General features: G+C 35.4%; 1 protein-coding gene across 26 annotated transcripts in view; it reads left to right on the forward strand.

Moving 5' to 3' along the window:
• The window catches only part of Pard3 (par-3 family cell polarity regulator), a 626,126-nt gene that overhangs the window by 281,710 nt on the left and 326,960 nt on the right, over positions 1 to 17,456 (forward strand). For all 26 annotated transcript variants that reach the window (XM_048809090.1, XM_015483461.2, XM_015483455.2 and 23 more), the window contains one exon: positions 11,543 to 11,674. In XM_048809090.1, the coding sequence (XP_048665047.1) occupies positions 11,543 to 11,674 (132 nt within the window). The remainder of the gene's footprint in view (positions 1 to 11,542; positions 11,675 to 17,456) is intronic.

Raw genomic sequence — 17,456 nt, forward strand, 5'->3', positions numbered from 1 at the left:
TTATTAGTCAAATGGTACTCTTCATGTTTTCTGTGCTTTAAGAAATTGAGTCAGGTACTGGAAATGAACTCAGTAGTAGAGCACTTGCCTAGCCTCTTAAGGTCCTAGGTTCAATTTCTAGCACCACAGGGCGATAAAAATGATGCCAGTTGAGGTGACTTCTGCCTGTAGTCAGATGCTTGGGAGGCTTAAGCCAGAGAATCCCTTGAGCCCATGAGTTTGAGACTGGCCTGAGCAACATAGTGAGACCTCATCTCAAAAAAAAAGAAAGAAAAGAAAAGAAAAAGTCAAATTAAAAAAATTAAAAATGGAGGATTAAGAAAGATAAATGAGAGATCAGGCTTTCCAAAATTTAATCCTACCTGAAATATGTTTTGTGTGTATGTGTGTGTGTTTTCATTCTAAATGTAGCTAAAGGAGTATAGGTCAAAATGGAGGACCTCTTTCTCTCTATTCCTGACATTGGCTGATTATGGAATGCTTTTGGCTCTAGGAAAATTGAATAGCCATGTTGGTTTTTAGGAAGGACCATGCAAGAAATAAAATGAAAGCTTCCATTGTCCCTGTTACCTTGTTGGTCACGTTCTTTGGTTCCTCAGAATCCATGGGGAGAAAACATTTTTGTAGAGTTTGGAAAAGAATTAAACTTCTCTCCTTCTCACCTACTTCTGCATGTTTTCATAGAAGAAAACATGCAGTTTTCCAGTTATACCTGGAAAAATATCATTGTAATTTACCAGAATTTTAAAGCAGACCCTTTACTTAATATATATATATATATATATATATATATATATTTTATAGTTGTAGATGGACACAGTATCTTTATTTTTTTTATATGGTGTTGAGGATCAAACCCAGTATCTCACACAGGCAAGGCAACTGCTCTACCATTGAGCCACAACCCCAGCTCCTTTACTTTTAATGATTTTTTTCTTAAGATTATGTAGTATTTTCAGTAAGCTAACATCTGTACTAAAAATATAATTTGTGATTGAAGATTATTCAGTTGCTGTGCCTTACTTTATATAAAATAATTCAGGAGATACTTTCTGTGGGAGGGCTCAATCTCTACAAATGGATGGATACCAGAAATTACTATCATTACCCTTGAGAGGGAAGAGGTGGCATATCTCCTTACTCAGGAATTGACTAGCAATTGGGCATTGAGATGGGTAGGCACATCCATGCTGATCTGTGCAGAGCATCTGGTCTTCTTTGGATTCCTGTTTCCTCTTTCAGACAGCAACAGGTTAAGCTAGATGTTCTTTGCCTTCTTTATTCCAGATTCAGGATACTTCATCTAGGGCTTGGGTGCATAGCTCGGAGGTAGAGGATGTACCTATTATGTACAAGGCCCAGACTTGACCCCCTGTACTGGGGGGGAGGCTCTGTATCTAAAATTTTTCATTGTATTCTGAGTTCTTGAAGTAGATTAGGAAAATTTGTTCAAGCAAGTAGCCTGAATATTCTGTCCATCAATGACCGAATACATTTTTTTCTCAGCAGCATCTAGATCCTTCTTCAAAATAGACCATATGTTATGCCACAAAGCAAGTCTTAGCAAATACAACAAAAATAGAGACACTACCTTGCATTCTATCTGACCATAATGGAATGAAATTAGAAATCAATGATAAAATAAAAAAAATAGAAGCTACTGCAGTACCTGGAGTCTACATAATATGCTATTGAATGATGCATGGATAACAGAAGACATCAGGGAAGAGATAAAAAATTCTTAGAGGTAAATGAGAACTCCAATATAACATATCAAAATCTCTGGGACACTATGAAGGCAGTGCCAAGAGTAAAGTTCATTGCATTAAGCTCATACATTAAAAGAAGAATAAGTTAACAAATAAATGAGCTAACATTACGTCTCAAAGCCCTAGAAAAAGAAGAACAAATCAACACCAAAATAGTAGAAGATGGGAAATAATTAAAGTCAGGGCTACAACCATCGAAATTGGAACAAAGGAAACAATTTTAAAAACTGACAAACAAAAAGCTGGTTCTTTGAAAAAGAACACCAACGAATTTCTAGAGGCATGTGATGTACACAAACTGAACCAGGAGTACATACACAATTTAAACAGATCAATTTCCATCAAAGAAATAGAAGAAGCCATCAAAACCTACCAACCCAGAAAAGCCCAGGACCACATGGATTCTCAGCTGAGTTCTACAAGACCTACAAAGAATTAATACCAATACTCCTCCTCAAATTATTCCATGAAATAAAAATGGAGAGACCCCTTCCAAACTCATGCTATGAGTCTGGTGTCATCCTGATACCAAAACCAGACAGAGACACCTCAAAGAAAGAAAGTTTCAGACCAATATCCCTGATGAACATGGATGCAAAAATTATCGACAAAATTTTGGCAAATTGCATACAAAAACATATTTAAATATAGTGCACCATGATCAAGTGGGGTTTACCCCCAGGGATGCAAAGTTAGTTCAACATATGAAAATCATCACATTAATAGACTTAAAGAAAATAATCATATGATTATATAAATTAATGCAGAGAAAGCATTTGAGGAAAAACAGCACCCTAGAAAAAGTAGGGTCTTTTGCTGTTCTTTCTCTTCTCTCACATTTTTCTGCTCTATGAACAGACCTAGAAGCTTTAGAGAGTGTTGTCTCCTTTTTATGTTTATTTGACTTGAATCTCCACGAGAGATTTTGACCACCCTTTTAGCACACTCGATCTCTTTATACGGATAGCCTGATGCAGATCCATCTTTTTGGTGTTATTTTTCTTAAGTGGTCTGGCAACCTTAACAAGCTGCTGGCCAATTGTACGTTGTAAGTTAAAGCTAAAATGTGTCTGGTTTTGTTAGTGTATTAACCTGAAGAGTTTACTGTGTGTCTGGAAACTTGTCTGCATACTTCAATGTAATTCTCAAACATGTACTTCCATTTTTGTACATAAATTTTTGTTTGTGTACATATGTCATTTGTGAGTTTCTCAGATTAACAGTGTAATCTGTAAGTTATTGAGCATGTGTCATATCACATGTAGGGAGCCAATAAGTCAGAATTTTCTGGCCAGAATGAGTTTTAACAACTATGGATGATATCTTTAAAATTTTAAAGGAAAAATAATAAAATTCGATGTATATAAGCTGAGAGGTTTTATTTTTTTACATTTTAATTTGCTTAGGTAATTAGTTTACTTGGATAAATTAATTTCAGTTTTTGTTACTAATTCTTATTTAAAATGTAAGTTCAGTTAAAAAGTTAAAACAGACATTTAAAAATAAGATATTTATTACTTAAAATTTGAGCATTTGACAAAGGTTTACCTTCAGAATTTCTGAAGTTTGACCATTTCGTGTTTAAAATTTTTGGAAAGTTAAAGCCAGTATTGTCTCTTGTTGCACACTCTACTGAAGTTCAGCAGAGTAAGTATCTATCATTTACAATTTTGTCATTTTAACAAAAATGTGTGGGTGTCTGGGCTTCCTGTTTGTCTCATCATGGTTTCGTTGGCACAAGTTTTATAAACACTATTATTTCCTTTCTTTCTTCCCTGACTATCATTAGTAGTTATTAAGAATAGGAGGGCAACCTGTTATCAAAAAGGAAAGTAGGATGCACTTATGTACTAATGTTTATTCTCATTGATGTGCTGGATATTGTTTAAGGGATTGCAGATAATGGAGAAAAAAACTGACCGCAGATCAACAACATTAGGCATTTCACATAGTATATTAGCAACTAGGGATGTCAAATAATGCTTTTTTGGGGGGTTCATTATAGATTCCCCTTATCCACAGGAGTACACTTCAAGACTCCCAGTGAATGCCTAAAATTTTATATAGTAGTGAACCTTTAAATTTAATGTTTTTTTTTTTTTTCTATCTTAACTAAGCACTTAGCATACTATAACTTTTGGAGTTTCAAGTGCAAGAACAAAACAACCTCAGCATACAATTTTCTTTCTTAGTATGTTGAGAACTTATACTTTTTTTAATATATAAGATGAGCACTTCAAAGCTTTTCTTTGCATATTGCTACTTTGGCATTTTGGGGCCAAATTAAGTAAAATAAGAATTACCTGAATATAAGCACTGTGATACTGCTGCTGTTGATTTGATAATTATGATGACTACTGAGTAATGGGCATGGATACTCTACACAAATGTTTGATCCACTTCTGGTTAGAAAGAGCAAGAGAGTTGAGAGGGCACCGTTTCATCACGTTTCTAAGAATGTTGTGCAGTTCAAAACTTATTAATTTTTCCTGTATTTTTCCATTTCACAATTTTCAACCATGGTTGACTGGTAGCTAAGACCTCAGAAAGCCAAGCTACAGATGAGGGGGTACTAGTATGCTTCAAAATAGCCATGTATCTATCATAAGTGATGATGAATACAGGTCAAGCATCCCTAATCTGAAAATTCAAAATCTGAAATACTCCAAAACCTAAAACTTTTTTGAGCATCAACCCAATGTAACAGTTGATAAATTCCACACCATGAAATTTGTTTTTGTGCACGCTTAAATATTCTACAAAATTACCTTCATGTTACTTGTAAATGGTATATATTAATGAATTTTGTTTTTAGATATATGTCTGATACCCAAGATAGATCTCCTTCTGTATATGCAAATATTTCCAAATCTGAAAAACAATCTGAAATCTGAAACAGTTCTTGTCCCAAAGCATTGTGAATATAATCTAAACCTATGCTGTGTTTGGAAGAAAATTCTTTGTTTCTATGTTTTAAAAAATGTCTTGTGGGGGTGGGGAGCTGGGATTATAGCTCAGTGGTAGAGTTCTTGCCTCGCACATGTGAAGCACTGGGTTTGTTCCTCAGCACCACGTAAAAAAAAATGAATATAAAAAATAAAGTAAAGGTATTTTGTTCATCTTAAAAAATCTTAAAAAAATGTCTTGTGGGGCTGGGGATGTGGCTCAAGCAGTAACGTGCTCGCCTGGCATGCGTGAGTTGCTGGGAGGCCAAGGCAGGAGGACCACAAATTCAAGGCCAGCCTAAGCAATCTAGTGAGACCCTGTCACAAAATAAAAATTTAAAGGAGTGGGGACATAGTGATAAAGCCATGTGGTTTCAGTGCCCAGTAACCCCCCGCCCCGCCAAAAATTATGTCATTGGCTACAGAACTTTTTGCCTTCTCCTCTCTCTACTCCCCCATCTTTCTCTCATTGTTTTTGAGGATGACTTGAAAGTCAGAAACAATTTTATTTACAGAACACTTTATAGTTGTCTTCTTATATGCTTTATCCCTAGTGTTGCTTATTAGGTTGTACTCTGGAGTACCTATCAGGAGGCACAAAAGATAAACTCTGGCCAGGAAGAGAGGAAAGAGTCTGCTACATTGAATCAACAGTGTTATTACTGATGATTTTTAGCAAGCCTTTTGCAATTTTTTAGGAAAAATAAACTATCCAAAGCCATGATTACTAATTTTACTTCAGTCTCATAATTTCAGGTTACATATCCTGAAAATAGTTTCCTTTGTTCTTTGTGTATCATTTCCTGAAGAAATGATAAAGTGGAAAATTGAATTCTCTTTTACCACAATTGCAGCATTGAAAACATGTTTTAAATTTAAAATCTTAACATCACATGGGAATATTTGAAACCATATGATGCACAGAGGGTGCAAAAGTGAAATTTATATGCATTGAATGTTTTGTGTTTGAAAATATGGTGTGATTCCTCATGATTTTTAGAAAGCTGTCTGGAATTTTTGCACTGAAGCAAAGTGGAAATGTAGTTGGGTTTCCTACATAGTAAGAAAGAAATGTCCATTACTTCTTCAAAAATCATGAAATAGTTCTGATTTTGCAACATAGGCATGTAGGCTTGCCAAGAAATCTGACCATCAGCTAAATAGCTGTTTCTGGGAGATAAAGCCTTGAAGTCTCAGCTGAGCATGCCAGGAATAAGCTTCTATCTCAAGGCATTGGTCGGGTTCTATGTGATTTCTTTTTATTGAATTGTAATTGGCTTGAGGATAAGTGTGGGGGAGAAAGCACACTTACTTTCAGTATCCTGGACCAGATTTACTCCATAACCAGGATACTGCTACCAGGGAGCAACAAATTAATATGCATTTCCCAGCTTGCTGGCTTTTTGACACCTGATGATGTGGCAGTACATTTTAGATGATAAGGAAAATCCCTGATCACAGCAGGAACATCTGTTTTTTTCTGGCAAGAGGGAAAGTCTTCCCCTATCCAGCACAAAGCTGGATGCTTGGGGCAGCCTCTTAAATGGAAGATTAACATAATTTAAAAAATAAAAATAAACAAGAAGAGTAATTCCTTATAGTTATTTTTCTTATAAAATCTTTAAAGTACAGACTTTAGTGGAATAAATTATGTCTTGTCATTAGCAATTTTAATCATTAGTGTTTTTCACATTGATATTACAGATAGGGTTTTTTTTTAAGTCTAAAGATTTCTGTTTTTGCTTTGATGTTTACTAGTGTACAGAAAGGAGACATTAATTTATTCAAGTTATGAAATTGATTTAAAATACATTCTCCAGTTTATTATAAGTATTGCTGTATCATGTTGCAAAATCTGAACAGGAATAACAAAATTTGGTGGCTTGGTCTTCTTTTCAGGTATTAAATAGAGGACTGATGTTGGTTTGATTTCACATTTTTGACATTTTTATAGTGTGATTCATAAATGAGTTTGCAGGTAGTCTTGCATAGATATAATTAACACTACCCATTTTTAAAATTTTCTCTGCAATAATTTCAAATTGAAAATAGTCTACTATATACATTTCAATGGCAAAGTAGTAGATATCTATGTATATATTGTGATAAATTGCATTAAAAAGCTAGGCGTGGTGGCACATGTCTGTAATCCCCTGGGCTTGGGAGGCTGAAGCAGGAGGATTTCTAGTTCAAAGCCATCCTCAGCAAAAGTGAGGTGCTGAGCAACTCAGGGAGACCTTGTCTCTAAATAAAATGCAAAATAGGGCTGGGGATGTGGCTCAGTGAATGAGTGCCCCTGAGTTCAGTCGCTGGTTATGTACCCCCTCACCCCTGCCCCCCAAGAAAGAAATTGCATTAAATGATGTTTGTTTATCCATTCCCATCATAAATACAGAATAATAGCTTTTCAGGTCTTCATTTTTTGTTGGCTCTTGACTCAAACTTTAGGCAAGACTGTGTGGGAGAACATGGCTAAAATGCTAGTAGGACCTGAATGATGCTATCAACAATATAATATATATGTTGCTTAGTTGTTAAAAATATAGATTCAAAAATTTTTACTTAATTTATAATGATTTAAGATTACTGTAATTTACTGAATTTTTAGTACACATGAATTAGTATATGGATTCATTAATGACTTCCCCATTATAAAAATTATAAAAACTTTTATTATGAGGAGTTAATGTCAGCTTTACTTTTCTTATCCACTAACTCTTCAAAGTTGATATATAAGTATAAAATTAAATAATTTTTCAAGTGTAGTGAAAAAAGACAGGTCCTGGCTGGGGTTGTGGCTCATGGTAGAGCACTTGCCTAGCATGTGTGAGGCCCTGGGTTCTTTTCTCTGTACCGCATATAAATAAGTAAAATAAAGGTCCAGCAACAACTAAAAACAAACAAACAAACAAATAAAAAACTTAAAAGATAGGTCTTTTAATCTTTAGCCATAATCTCTATACTGTGATTATTCTATGGTTCCCTGCTATATGAACTACATGGCATAATGGGCTTAAATGGAGAAATAATACTATTTTTCATATGCAATTAGAAATAATCACGTTTTCCAAAGACATTGTATACTATAGGTGTGACATTAAATTGAAATACGCTTACATCAATGGTACACATTTTTTAGTATAAATCTCAAAATACAATCATTACATTTCAGTGGAAATAGTTTTCATTGATGTTTATATTGATACCTCTTTAAAGTACTCCCTTAATAATTTTTGAAACAATTTATGAGAGTGTTCTTTTAAAATTCCAATTTTCTGAAAACATGTAAAATAGGAAACCTTAAAAATATTAAAGAAGCTGTCTTGTTGGTGTAGGCCGCTGTGTTAAATGCTTGGGTTTAAAGGTGAATGGTGATCTCTGCCCAGCCTTCACTGTAATAGTAGAAATAGCAATTTTAAAAATTAGCTAAATTATAAGTTAGAACTATAATTAAAGTAAAATTAGAATATAGAGGTAACAAAAAGCATGACATGATTAGTTCTATTGAGAATCAGGGAATGCTCTTTAGTGAAAGTAGCCTTTGAACTGGGGTTTGAAGAATGTGAACTATTTGGGTAGAAGAAATGCTGTTGAACGTCTGGGCTCATAAACAGGGTGAGTGCAGATGAAGAGGAGAGTGCCACAGTCTGGCTGGGCACAATTCAGGAGCCACGTATGAGCCACCAAATGCCGCAGTCTGGCTAGGCACAATTCAGGAGCCACTTGTCAAAAGAAACGAACTTTATTTTTAGAGCACACACACCACACCACACAGCTCCTCAGGAAAAACCCTCAGAGCCCAACTGCCACCACCTGCTTCCCACAAGCCTCTCAACCTCTCCCCCTCCTCCTGCTCTTGAGGCTGATTGGCTGGGTCGCATGGGCGGAGCCAAAAAAAGTCCCCTAGTGAGCAGCTCCATGGTCTGAAAGGGTGGGGAAACAGCCTAATAAGCATCACCACAGAGGAGCCAATCAGTTGGCAGCTGGAAGTTTGCTGGCAGCTGGAAGTTTGCTGGGGCCGCTTTGGCTGTGGCTCTCAACAGAGAGTGTGGCAGTGTAAGCACAGTCACCTGAAGTTCCTCTGTCTGCATTCATGCCACAAAGGCCATGTGTTCCAACATACATTTGAGAAAAATTCTCAGCCAGGAAGCAGCCTCGAACATTATTTTTTAGGGCTAGAGACCACGTCCTGTCGGAAGGTCACTGTTGTCCTTTCCCATGAATGACACATTGATCCTGAAGTACAGTTATGTTCAAGAAGTCAAATCTAAAAAAAGAATATTGAATCCACAAGATTTATGGACTATGGTGATTATAAAGGAAGGAGTTGAGTTTGATTCCGAATATGTTTGGGAAGGGTGCATGAGTTGACCTAGGAGGTGAGTTTCATTTTGGATCTGTTGTGTTTGATGTTTCTTTGAGGCTTCCAGTTGTAAATTTATACTGAGAATTTAGGAAAATATTTAGTATATGTGGCCAGTGCCGTGTTATCAGGATAGATGGTTTTGAAATTATGCATTTTTTGAGCTTGTCAAGGGAGACAGTAGTGATCAGTCCATAGAAAGAGACCTTGAGGACTCTTTTTAGGAATAAGAACAGTGATAGGGACTCAGAAGGAGCAAAGGAGTACCAGCTGCAGACAGGATTCCAAAGGGGGAAAAAATTGAGATGGTAGTAGAACCAGATCTATTATTTTAAAGGTATATATTCTTCCTTTTCAAGTGATATTTTATCACTCTGCAAACATCCAATTCCCTATCAACTTTTCACCTAACATTTAACAATTATTAATTGAATTAATTATTCCATTAGGAATTTTAAAAAGTTGATTTTTCTAATTCTATTATTTGTTCTACTCCATTACTAGGCACATTTCTGAAAAGACAAACTTTCCCTTGTCACCTGGCACTGTTGGTTTCTCTGAAACCTTTCCTACTGAAAAGAGAGGATAGGTTTTTCAGACCTTCTGTTAACGATTTAATTTCGAAGCAAGGAGTTGGTGTTAAATCCTCTTAAATAAATGGGAAATGAATAAAAGAAGGTTCTAGTGAATGGAAACTCTAATATCCCTTGCATAAAAATTGTATTTCACCCTATTTCCAATTGTTCTTTGTAGACATTTAAGTTTCTATCACTGATTATCTATCCTTTGTGGCTTGTTTGAAGTTCTTGTCAGTGTATTTATGGAATATGCTGCAAAATAATTTTTCCTTTGCTTCATTCTGAAGCGCACATTTTCAGGAAAGGTTCTTAGTATTTTGACATGTGGTGAGTCTCAGTTTCTTTGTTTGCTCCATTTCTTTCCTTAGACTTGGGCATGTTTTCTCCTTATCATTTCCATGCCTGTAAGCAAGGTCAGCTCTAATCCCTGAGCCTGGACCAGCATACTTAAGCTTATCAGCATTTTCTTGTGATTGTATTTATGTCCCATTACAGTCCCATTACAAGCTGCACTGACCAGAAACCGGATTGACTTTTCCAAGTAAACTTTTTTATAGATTTTTTTCCTAATAAAAACTACTTGCTGCAAATGTTGGACTATCAAAATCTAAAAATGATTTTAGCTTTTTCAGTTTAATTCTTTAAAAAATCCAAAAGTTTCACATCAAAGTTTATATTGGTAAATGTATATTTTTTGTTTCTTTATTTTCATATGTCACAGTGTTGACAGAGGTCCAAGACTATTCATTTATACCTGTTTTATTCTCTGGTAGAACTCATAAAGAGAAAATAGTAACCTGGTCTACAGCTAAGAGCTATACAATGTAATCCTGTTATTGCACTTAAAAAATTTGATAGTATGTGATGCTTATATAGTTTAAGGAATGAAGAGTAAGAATCAATTGCATACATAATATTTATAGCCAGACTGCTCTTAGCAAAATTAAGAAGAATATTATATTTCTGTTACTTTGACTAGGTGGGTTAAACAAAAGGTAACATTTTAAATTTGTTCTTATAGAAGATAATTTGGATTTAGTTATTGAACTCAAAATTCAGTTTCTCTACTTCTTCTTAATTTGTCATTTCTTTTCTGAACATTAAAATTAAGTTTTAAAGCTCAAAAATCAAAACAAGTTCTTATAATTTACTCTTTGAAAGAGTCATCCAGTAGCACTTGATTATTCTGAGGAATATTAAAAACTTAGTTAATAAATATTTATTTTTGTTAAGATATAGCTTATCATAACCATGTCAGAATGAGTGATTATGTGTCTGTTGAAGTGTCAGGTTTGTGATAGCCTTGACCTTATCTTAATATTTTAGTTAATCCTGACAGTTTCTGAAATAGGTAACACAATAGCCCTAAGAATATAAAATCTCTTACTTGTAGTTACAAAACTACAAGGATCCCAAAAGTAGCAAATCTATTAGCCTTCCTTATTTTCAACATTTGGGGTAAATTGTAGAAGATACCCCACGATATAATTATAATGTTAGAAAGAAGAGTAAAAAGGGAACATGGCATGATTAACAAATAATCAATGTCTTGCTTACAGATTTTTTTTTTTTTTTAACTTTTTAAATGTACTTGCTCAGCCTTGGGGAAATTGAGTAGGGTTGGAGTATGAAGTATACAAGTGTTTTGTGTGTTCTGTGTGTGTGTGTGTGTGTGTGTGTGTGAGAGAGAGAGAGAGAGAGAGAGAGATATTAGACTTCCCTGACCTCGGCACATTACAGCATTTTTGAGGTCTAATGTGGGTGTAATGTTCTCAGTCAGCTACTTTGTATAGACTTGGAAAAATATTTTAAATATATGGAATCATTCTCCTACTACTTCTGGTCTTGTGTTTCACAAGATGCCTTTTTGTTTTTCATTTTGAATAGAAAGATGAAAACTACAGAAGCCTCCCACGGGATACTAGTAACTGGTCTAACCAATTCCAGAGAGACAATGCTCGCTCATCTCTCAGTGCCAGTCACCCAATGGTGGACAAGTGGTTGGAGAAGCAAGAACAGGTAACATAAAAGCCTCCTTGTACATGTATCCTTGGTGCAACATCCTATCTCATATATACTTAAAATATACTTAGAACCTACTACTTGAAACTTTGTTTTATGTCTGAATCCATCTAAAACTAAATGCAGAATATTTTTGTGCTACTCAAAGATTCCTTCTGAGTAGCTGTGAATATTTGCAGGAGATTTTCTGAAGTACTGCAGCTGGTAATGTTGCAGCAGCCCAGATATTTGGCAGTGAATAATGCAGTTTGTGAGGACAATTTCAAGGTTCTTTTCTTTTTCATTAGACAGTAAGTCAAGGAATCTGAAAGGCAAATTAAAACTTTTCATTATTCCTGACTTCACTTTATGAGAGGAGTATATACCATGGTGTTGTTTTAGAATCTAGTTTATTTTTGTCAGGTTTAGGCACTTATACCTTTGGCTTAGTCAGCCTTTTTTGCTGCTGTGTCTAAAAGGACCCAACTGGAACAACTGTAGAAGAGGAAAAGTCTCTTTGAGGGCTCATGGTTTCAGAGGTCTTAATCCATAGATAGCAGACTCCATTCTTCATGGTTTAAGCTGAAGCTGAACATCATGGCAGAAGAATGTGGCAAAGGGTATCAGCTCACATGATGGTTAGGAAGCAGAGTGTCCACTTGCCAGATATAAATATATACCCCAAAGGCATGGCCCTAGTGCCCCAGTCCCCCAGCCACACCCCGCCTGCCTTTACTTCCCACACAGTTAATCTCATCGGGGGATTAATTCACTGATTGGGTTAACAGTCTTACAACCCAGTCACTTCTCTGAACTTTCTTGCATTGTCTCACATGTGAGCTTTTGGGGAACACCTCATATCCAAGCCAAAACACCCTTCATAAATGTTAATGACTTATTTTAATTGCTAAAATTTTTAAAGTTTGGCTAGTTTACCTTGTGAAACAGCTACCTAACAATTCATGAAGTCTGAATTGTTTACCATTTGCTAAAAATAACTCCTTCCAAGGGCTGCAAATTCTGCTTGGTGGTAAAGTGCATAATTACCACATGCAAGGTTCTGGGTTTCATCCCCAGCTCCAAAGGTGAGGGCAGAAATAGCTGGACCAAGACAGTGTTATATCACTACTTGAGAAGTGCTGCTTCACTGGTAAGCTGATTCCTCCAGTGTTGATTTAATGTTTTGGATTCTTATTTAGTCATGATATTTTCCTTCCTTTCCCTTCCTCTTGCCCTTTTCTTTTGTCTTCCCGCCCCCTCCTTTCCTCTCTCCTTCATAGTGGGGAATCCCAGTGTTTTCCTTGTCATTGTAATAGTTTTTTTTTTTTTAAATATCTGCCAGCCATTATTGAGGCATAATTGGCAAAACTGTATATATTTAACGTGTACGATGTGATGTTTTGATATATGCATACAATGTGAAGTCATTACCACAATCAAGATGATTAATAAATCTGTTACCTCACATGGATAGCGTTGTGTATATGTGAAATGAGAACATTTGAGATGTATTCTTTGAAAGAGTTTCAACTCTGTAATACCTTATTATTTACTGTACTCACCATGCTTTATATCAGGTCTACAGAATTTATTGGTCTTATAACTAAAAGTTCGTGCCCTTTGACCAGTACTTCACATTTTCCTCCATGCCAGCTCCTGGTAACTGCCATTTTACTCTGATAATATGAGTTCTATTTCACTTTTAAATATCAGTTAGACTATGTGGTATTTGCTTTCTGTGTGTAGCTTATTTCACTGAGTATAATGTTCTCTATGTTCATCCTTGTCACAAATTACAGGATTTCTTCTTTATTGAGGTTGAATAATATTCCTGTGTGTGCATCTGGTTTTCTTTATCCATTTATCTGCTGATGAATCCTTAAATTGTTTCTATATCCTGGCTATTATGAATAATTCTTTTATGAAATTTAAGGACAAATATGCTTTTAATGTGGTAATTTTATTTCTTTTAGTTATATCCATAAAGAGGAATTGCTGGATTAGATGGTGGTTCCGTTTTTACCTTTGAGGCATCCATGCTGTTTGCCCCAGTGTCTGTAGTAATTTACATTCCTACCAGCAGAGTGCAAGGGTTGGCTTTTCTTCATGTCCTCATTAACACTTTGTATCTTTTGACTGTTTGAAAACAGTAGTCCTAACCAGGTATGAGGTGACAACTCATGGTTTTGATTTATAATTCCATGATATTCAGTGATGTTGAACATGTTATAATAGTTTTAACACTAAATATAAACATTTTTGGTTACTTGATTAATTAGTTTTATACCCATATGAACTTTTTAAAGAAAATAACTATGTGAGCACTCAGTGGGAAAATGTTTTATTGTTTAAATATTTCAATAATTCTACATAATTAATAAGTCTGTTGCCTAAATATCAGAATAGCAGTTTTCAATTTAGATTAATGACATTAGTTGAAAGAAATCCCAAGCATTTTACATATTTTATCTCAGTTTGTGTTTCATGTAGTACAAACCATCTAAAATAATTTGGTGGAATATTCAAATATGAACCAGCAAAAAAGGACAGTTTTCCTCGTACACCACTTTTTGGTATTGCAAAGGTTCTCATTTTTATTATATAGTAAGTATTAGCATATAAATATTGAAATGGAAATAATTTTAAACAATTAAAAAAAACATGGAGATTCTACTTAGGAAACACTGTTTTCTCAAAATTTCAGATTTTTAAATGAATTGTTACTACATTATTACTTTAAAATAAATGTTTTTAAGATTTGTATAGTTGAATTTGCTAGTTCCTGATACTTGTTATTTGTACAACAGTAAGTCTGGAGGGAGGGAAAGCCCTCCTAAGACTATATTTAAAACTCAGCAACCTCAGGGAAGGTCTGAATTTTCCTTCCAGGGTGCCCCTCCCCAGTCCACCTTGACTGTCTGCTTCAGCTTGTCTTTTATTATGAGAGCCCTAACCATCGCATCTTTCAAATAGGATGGGGAACAAGGCCTTTGTCCTCTTTGTGGCTCTTTTTGAATGCAAGAAAGCCTTTCCCACAGCCTCCCAACAGATGCCCCTTAGTGTTTTGTTAGCCAAAATTGCATTATTTCTCTGCCCACTTCTAAATCAAAGGGAGTAAAATACCAGTGTTGGTTTAGACTAGTGGAGCTTAACCCCCTTGAGTTAAGGGCAGGGGCGTTGTCACCACTGAATATTATCAGGGTTCTGTTAAATCATGAAGGGAGGGCAGTATAGGCACATGAATGACAACCTGCATTAGCTAAATATGCTCAATATGACATTTTTATTGAAATATTTGGATACAAAGATTGGCAGCCCAAGGTTTTCTAAAAATGATACTACATTTAATTATATTATAAGGATATAACTTCTATCTACTGTTACAATTGTAGATTTGTTTGTGAGGAATTGGTACAGTTTCTTTTTATAATTTTAGTATAAAATATTTTTTTGAGCATAAAACATTGTTTTGAGAAACCTCCCCCCTAAGACTTAGTCTTGATTTGTTTCTGTTGACATTATTTGATATATTTGTTTCACAATAGGCAGGTTTTGGAAAAACAGGTACTCCTCATTCTATGTAGATGACATCAGCTAGTTGATTCATAGGCCTAAACCATCTTCCTTGACTTAAGTTTAGAAAAAGGTGATGCATTCATTAAATACGGTATGAATGAGACTGTATACCTAGAAAAGTAGAAGCAGTTGGCGATTCCTCTTCAAGAGAATTAGAGTGAAATTTATTTACGGGACAAGAAACACACACACACACACACACACACACACACACACTAAAACAAAGCTCAGAGTAAATTTCTTTGCCAGAAGTAAGCACTATTATTTGGACAGAAGAAGAGTTATTGGTTCCACTTTATATACTCTCAGTGCAATCTGTTTATTTTGTTAACTATTCCCTATGAGTCATCTGACTTTAATGGCCCCATGTCTATTCTGAGGCTTTTTTCCCTCCATAGTTCTTGCCATTCCAAATAAAAAAGTTTGCATCCCATAGATAAAATAATGTTTTGTATTCTTAAAAATTAAAAAAAAAAAGAATAATGATCAACCCTCAGACTTGATAATTTGGGATTGCCAGAGTAGAACTGATGGCTGTCCTCCTTTCCTTATGCCTCTACACTGGAGAGGTCAAGAGAGTTCTAGATTTTGTATGCCTCAGTGCATTTGTTTTTGCTCTATTTCCTACTAGAGTGCTTGCCTCTCATTATCTCTGTTGTTGAAGGCAATTGTTATCACATCAGCTTTGCCAATGGGAATAAACAGCAGAGAGAAAAGGACAATGGGTACTTTGGAATGCTGACCTAGAGGCACCTCCAGAAACCCAGAGTGTCTTGTTTTGGGCATGGACCTGATCCTACATAAGGGGATATTGAAGCTTCTTTCCTTCTGTCAGGATATTGGTGGTTTCACTTCTATAACAAAAAGGAGATGGTGTGTCTTAGTACAGCTCTGTATTGGGAAGCACTTGGGGTCAAAATGGCATGGTTTCCAGAGATAGTTCTCCTGCTTTTCAGAGATAAACTCACCTTGCCCAGAATCACCTGTAGCTCAGTCCTACATCAGATTCATCTCAAGAGGTAGAGAGCTGTTTATCTTTCAAAGGACATCCTTTTGGTTTATCAATCTGTGACTTCCTTTCTCTGAAAGATCTCAGAGGAAACACTGAGGATCTGAAAAACTAAATGGATTGTTGAAAAAATTTTTCATGCTTCTGAAATTTTGATTCTGAGACTCAGAGGAAACAAACAAAGAAAAAAAGCTATAGAACTCTTAGTTTTGATGTTGTAGTATGTTTTAAGAAGTTTGAATTCTTTTAACCATTACCATCTCCCTGACTCTGCATGGACTGTTATTTAATATTGTCAGATAATGGATCATAAGCTGACTTTGTTTTGTATCCTCACACTTTATTGAAACTAATAAATTCTACAAAAGAGGAGGCAGGAACTTTATAATACATGATTGGAAGTATTTAGGACCTGAAAATGAGTGATCTTAAGGAAAATATAGGCTAATTGGGAGCCTGCCATTTTACTACTTTCTCTTGGTGAACAGTCCTGAACCCAATTAGCAGAAATAGCAAGCAAGTGTAAGAGACCTTCTAACTGCCACTTAAGCTTAGTGAGAAGGGAATGACTGCCCTGACCTTTAGTGAAAACTATGTTCTGGGTTCTTTCCATCAAGAAAAACTTCATCTAACTGGCAGATTATTCAGAAGGTGGGAAAATATCTTGAATATTTGATGAGGACACTGTTCCACTGGAACCTTAGATGTTCAATACCTCACATTTGTCCCCTTGCCAGCCAAATAGAAATTCCACCATCCAGGGTTGTATCTTAACGTCTCAAAGCCAGGAGTTGTGAGAGCAAGGACAAGAGGGTGCAGGGATTGCAACCCAGGACCTGTGCATGCTAAGCATGCTCTACCACTGAGCTACAGCTCCAGTCCCCACAATGCCTTTTTTTTTCCTTGTTATTTTATATACCTTTGTTACTTGTTCAAGTCATGACACATTGACTTTATATTTTTTTATGCAAAGTATTTACATGTCTGACCTTTGATCATATAGTCCTTCTGAAATGATAATGACTGAGATGGGAATAGTGTCTGTTTTTATATTAGCCTGAACAGGTAGAGTCCTGGATATTACAAAAAGAATACAAGAAAATCTTTATTTTTTTATTGTTGGTTGTTCAAAACATTACAAATTTCTTGATATATCATCTTTCACACTTTGCTTCAAGTGGGTTATGAACTCCCATTTTTAGCCCATATACAGAT

Source organism: Marmota marmota, unplaced genomic scaffold (genome assembly GCF_001458135.2).
Source record: "Marmota marmota marmota unplaced genomic scaffold, marMar, whole genome shotgun sequence".
In the NCBI taxonomy this organism is placed as follows: Eukaryota; Metazoa; Chordata; class Mammalia; order Rodentia; family Sciuridae; genus Marmota; species Marmota marmota.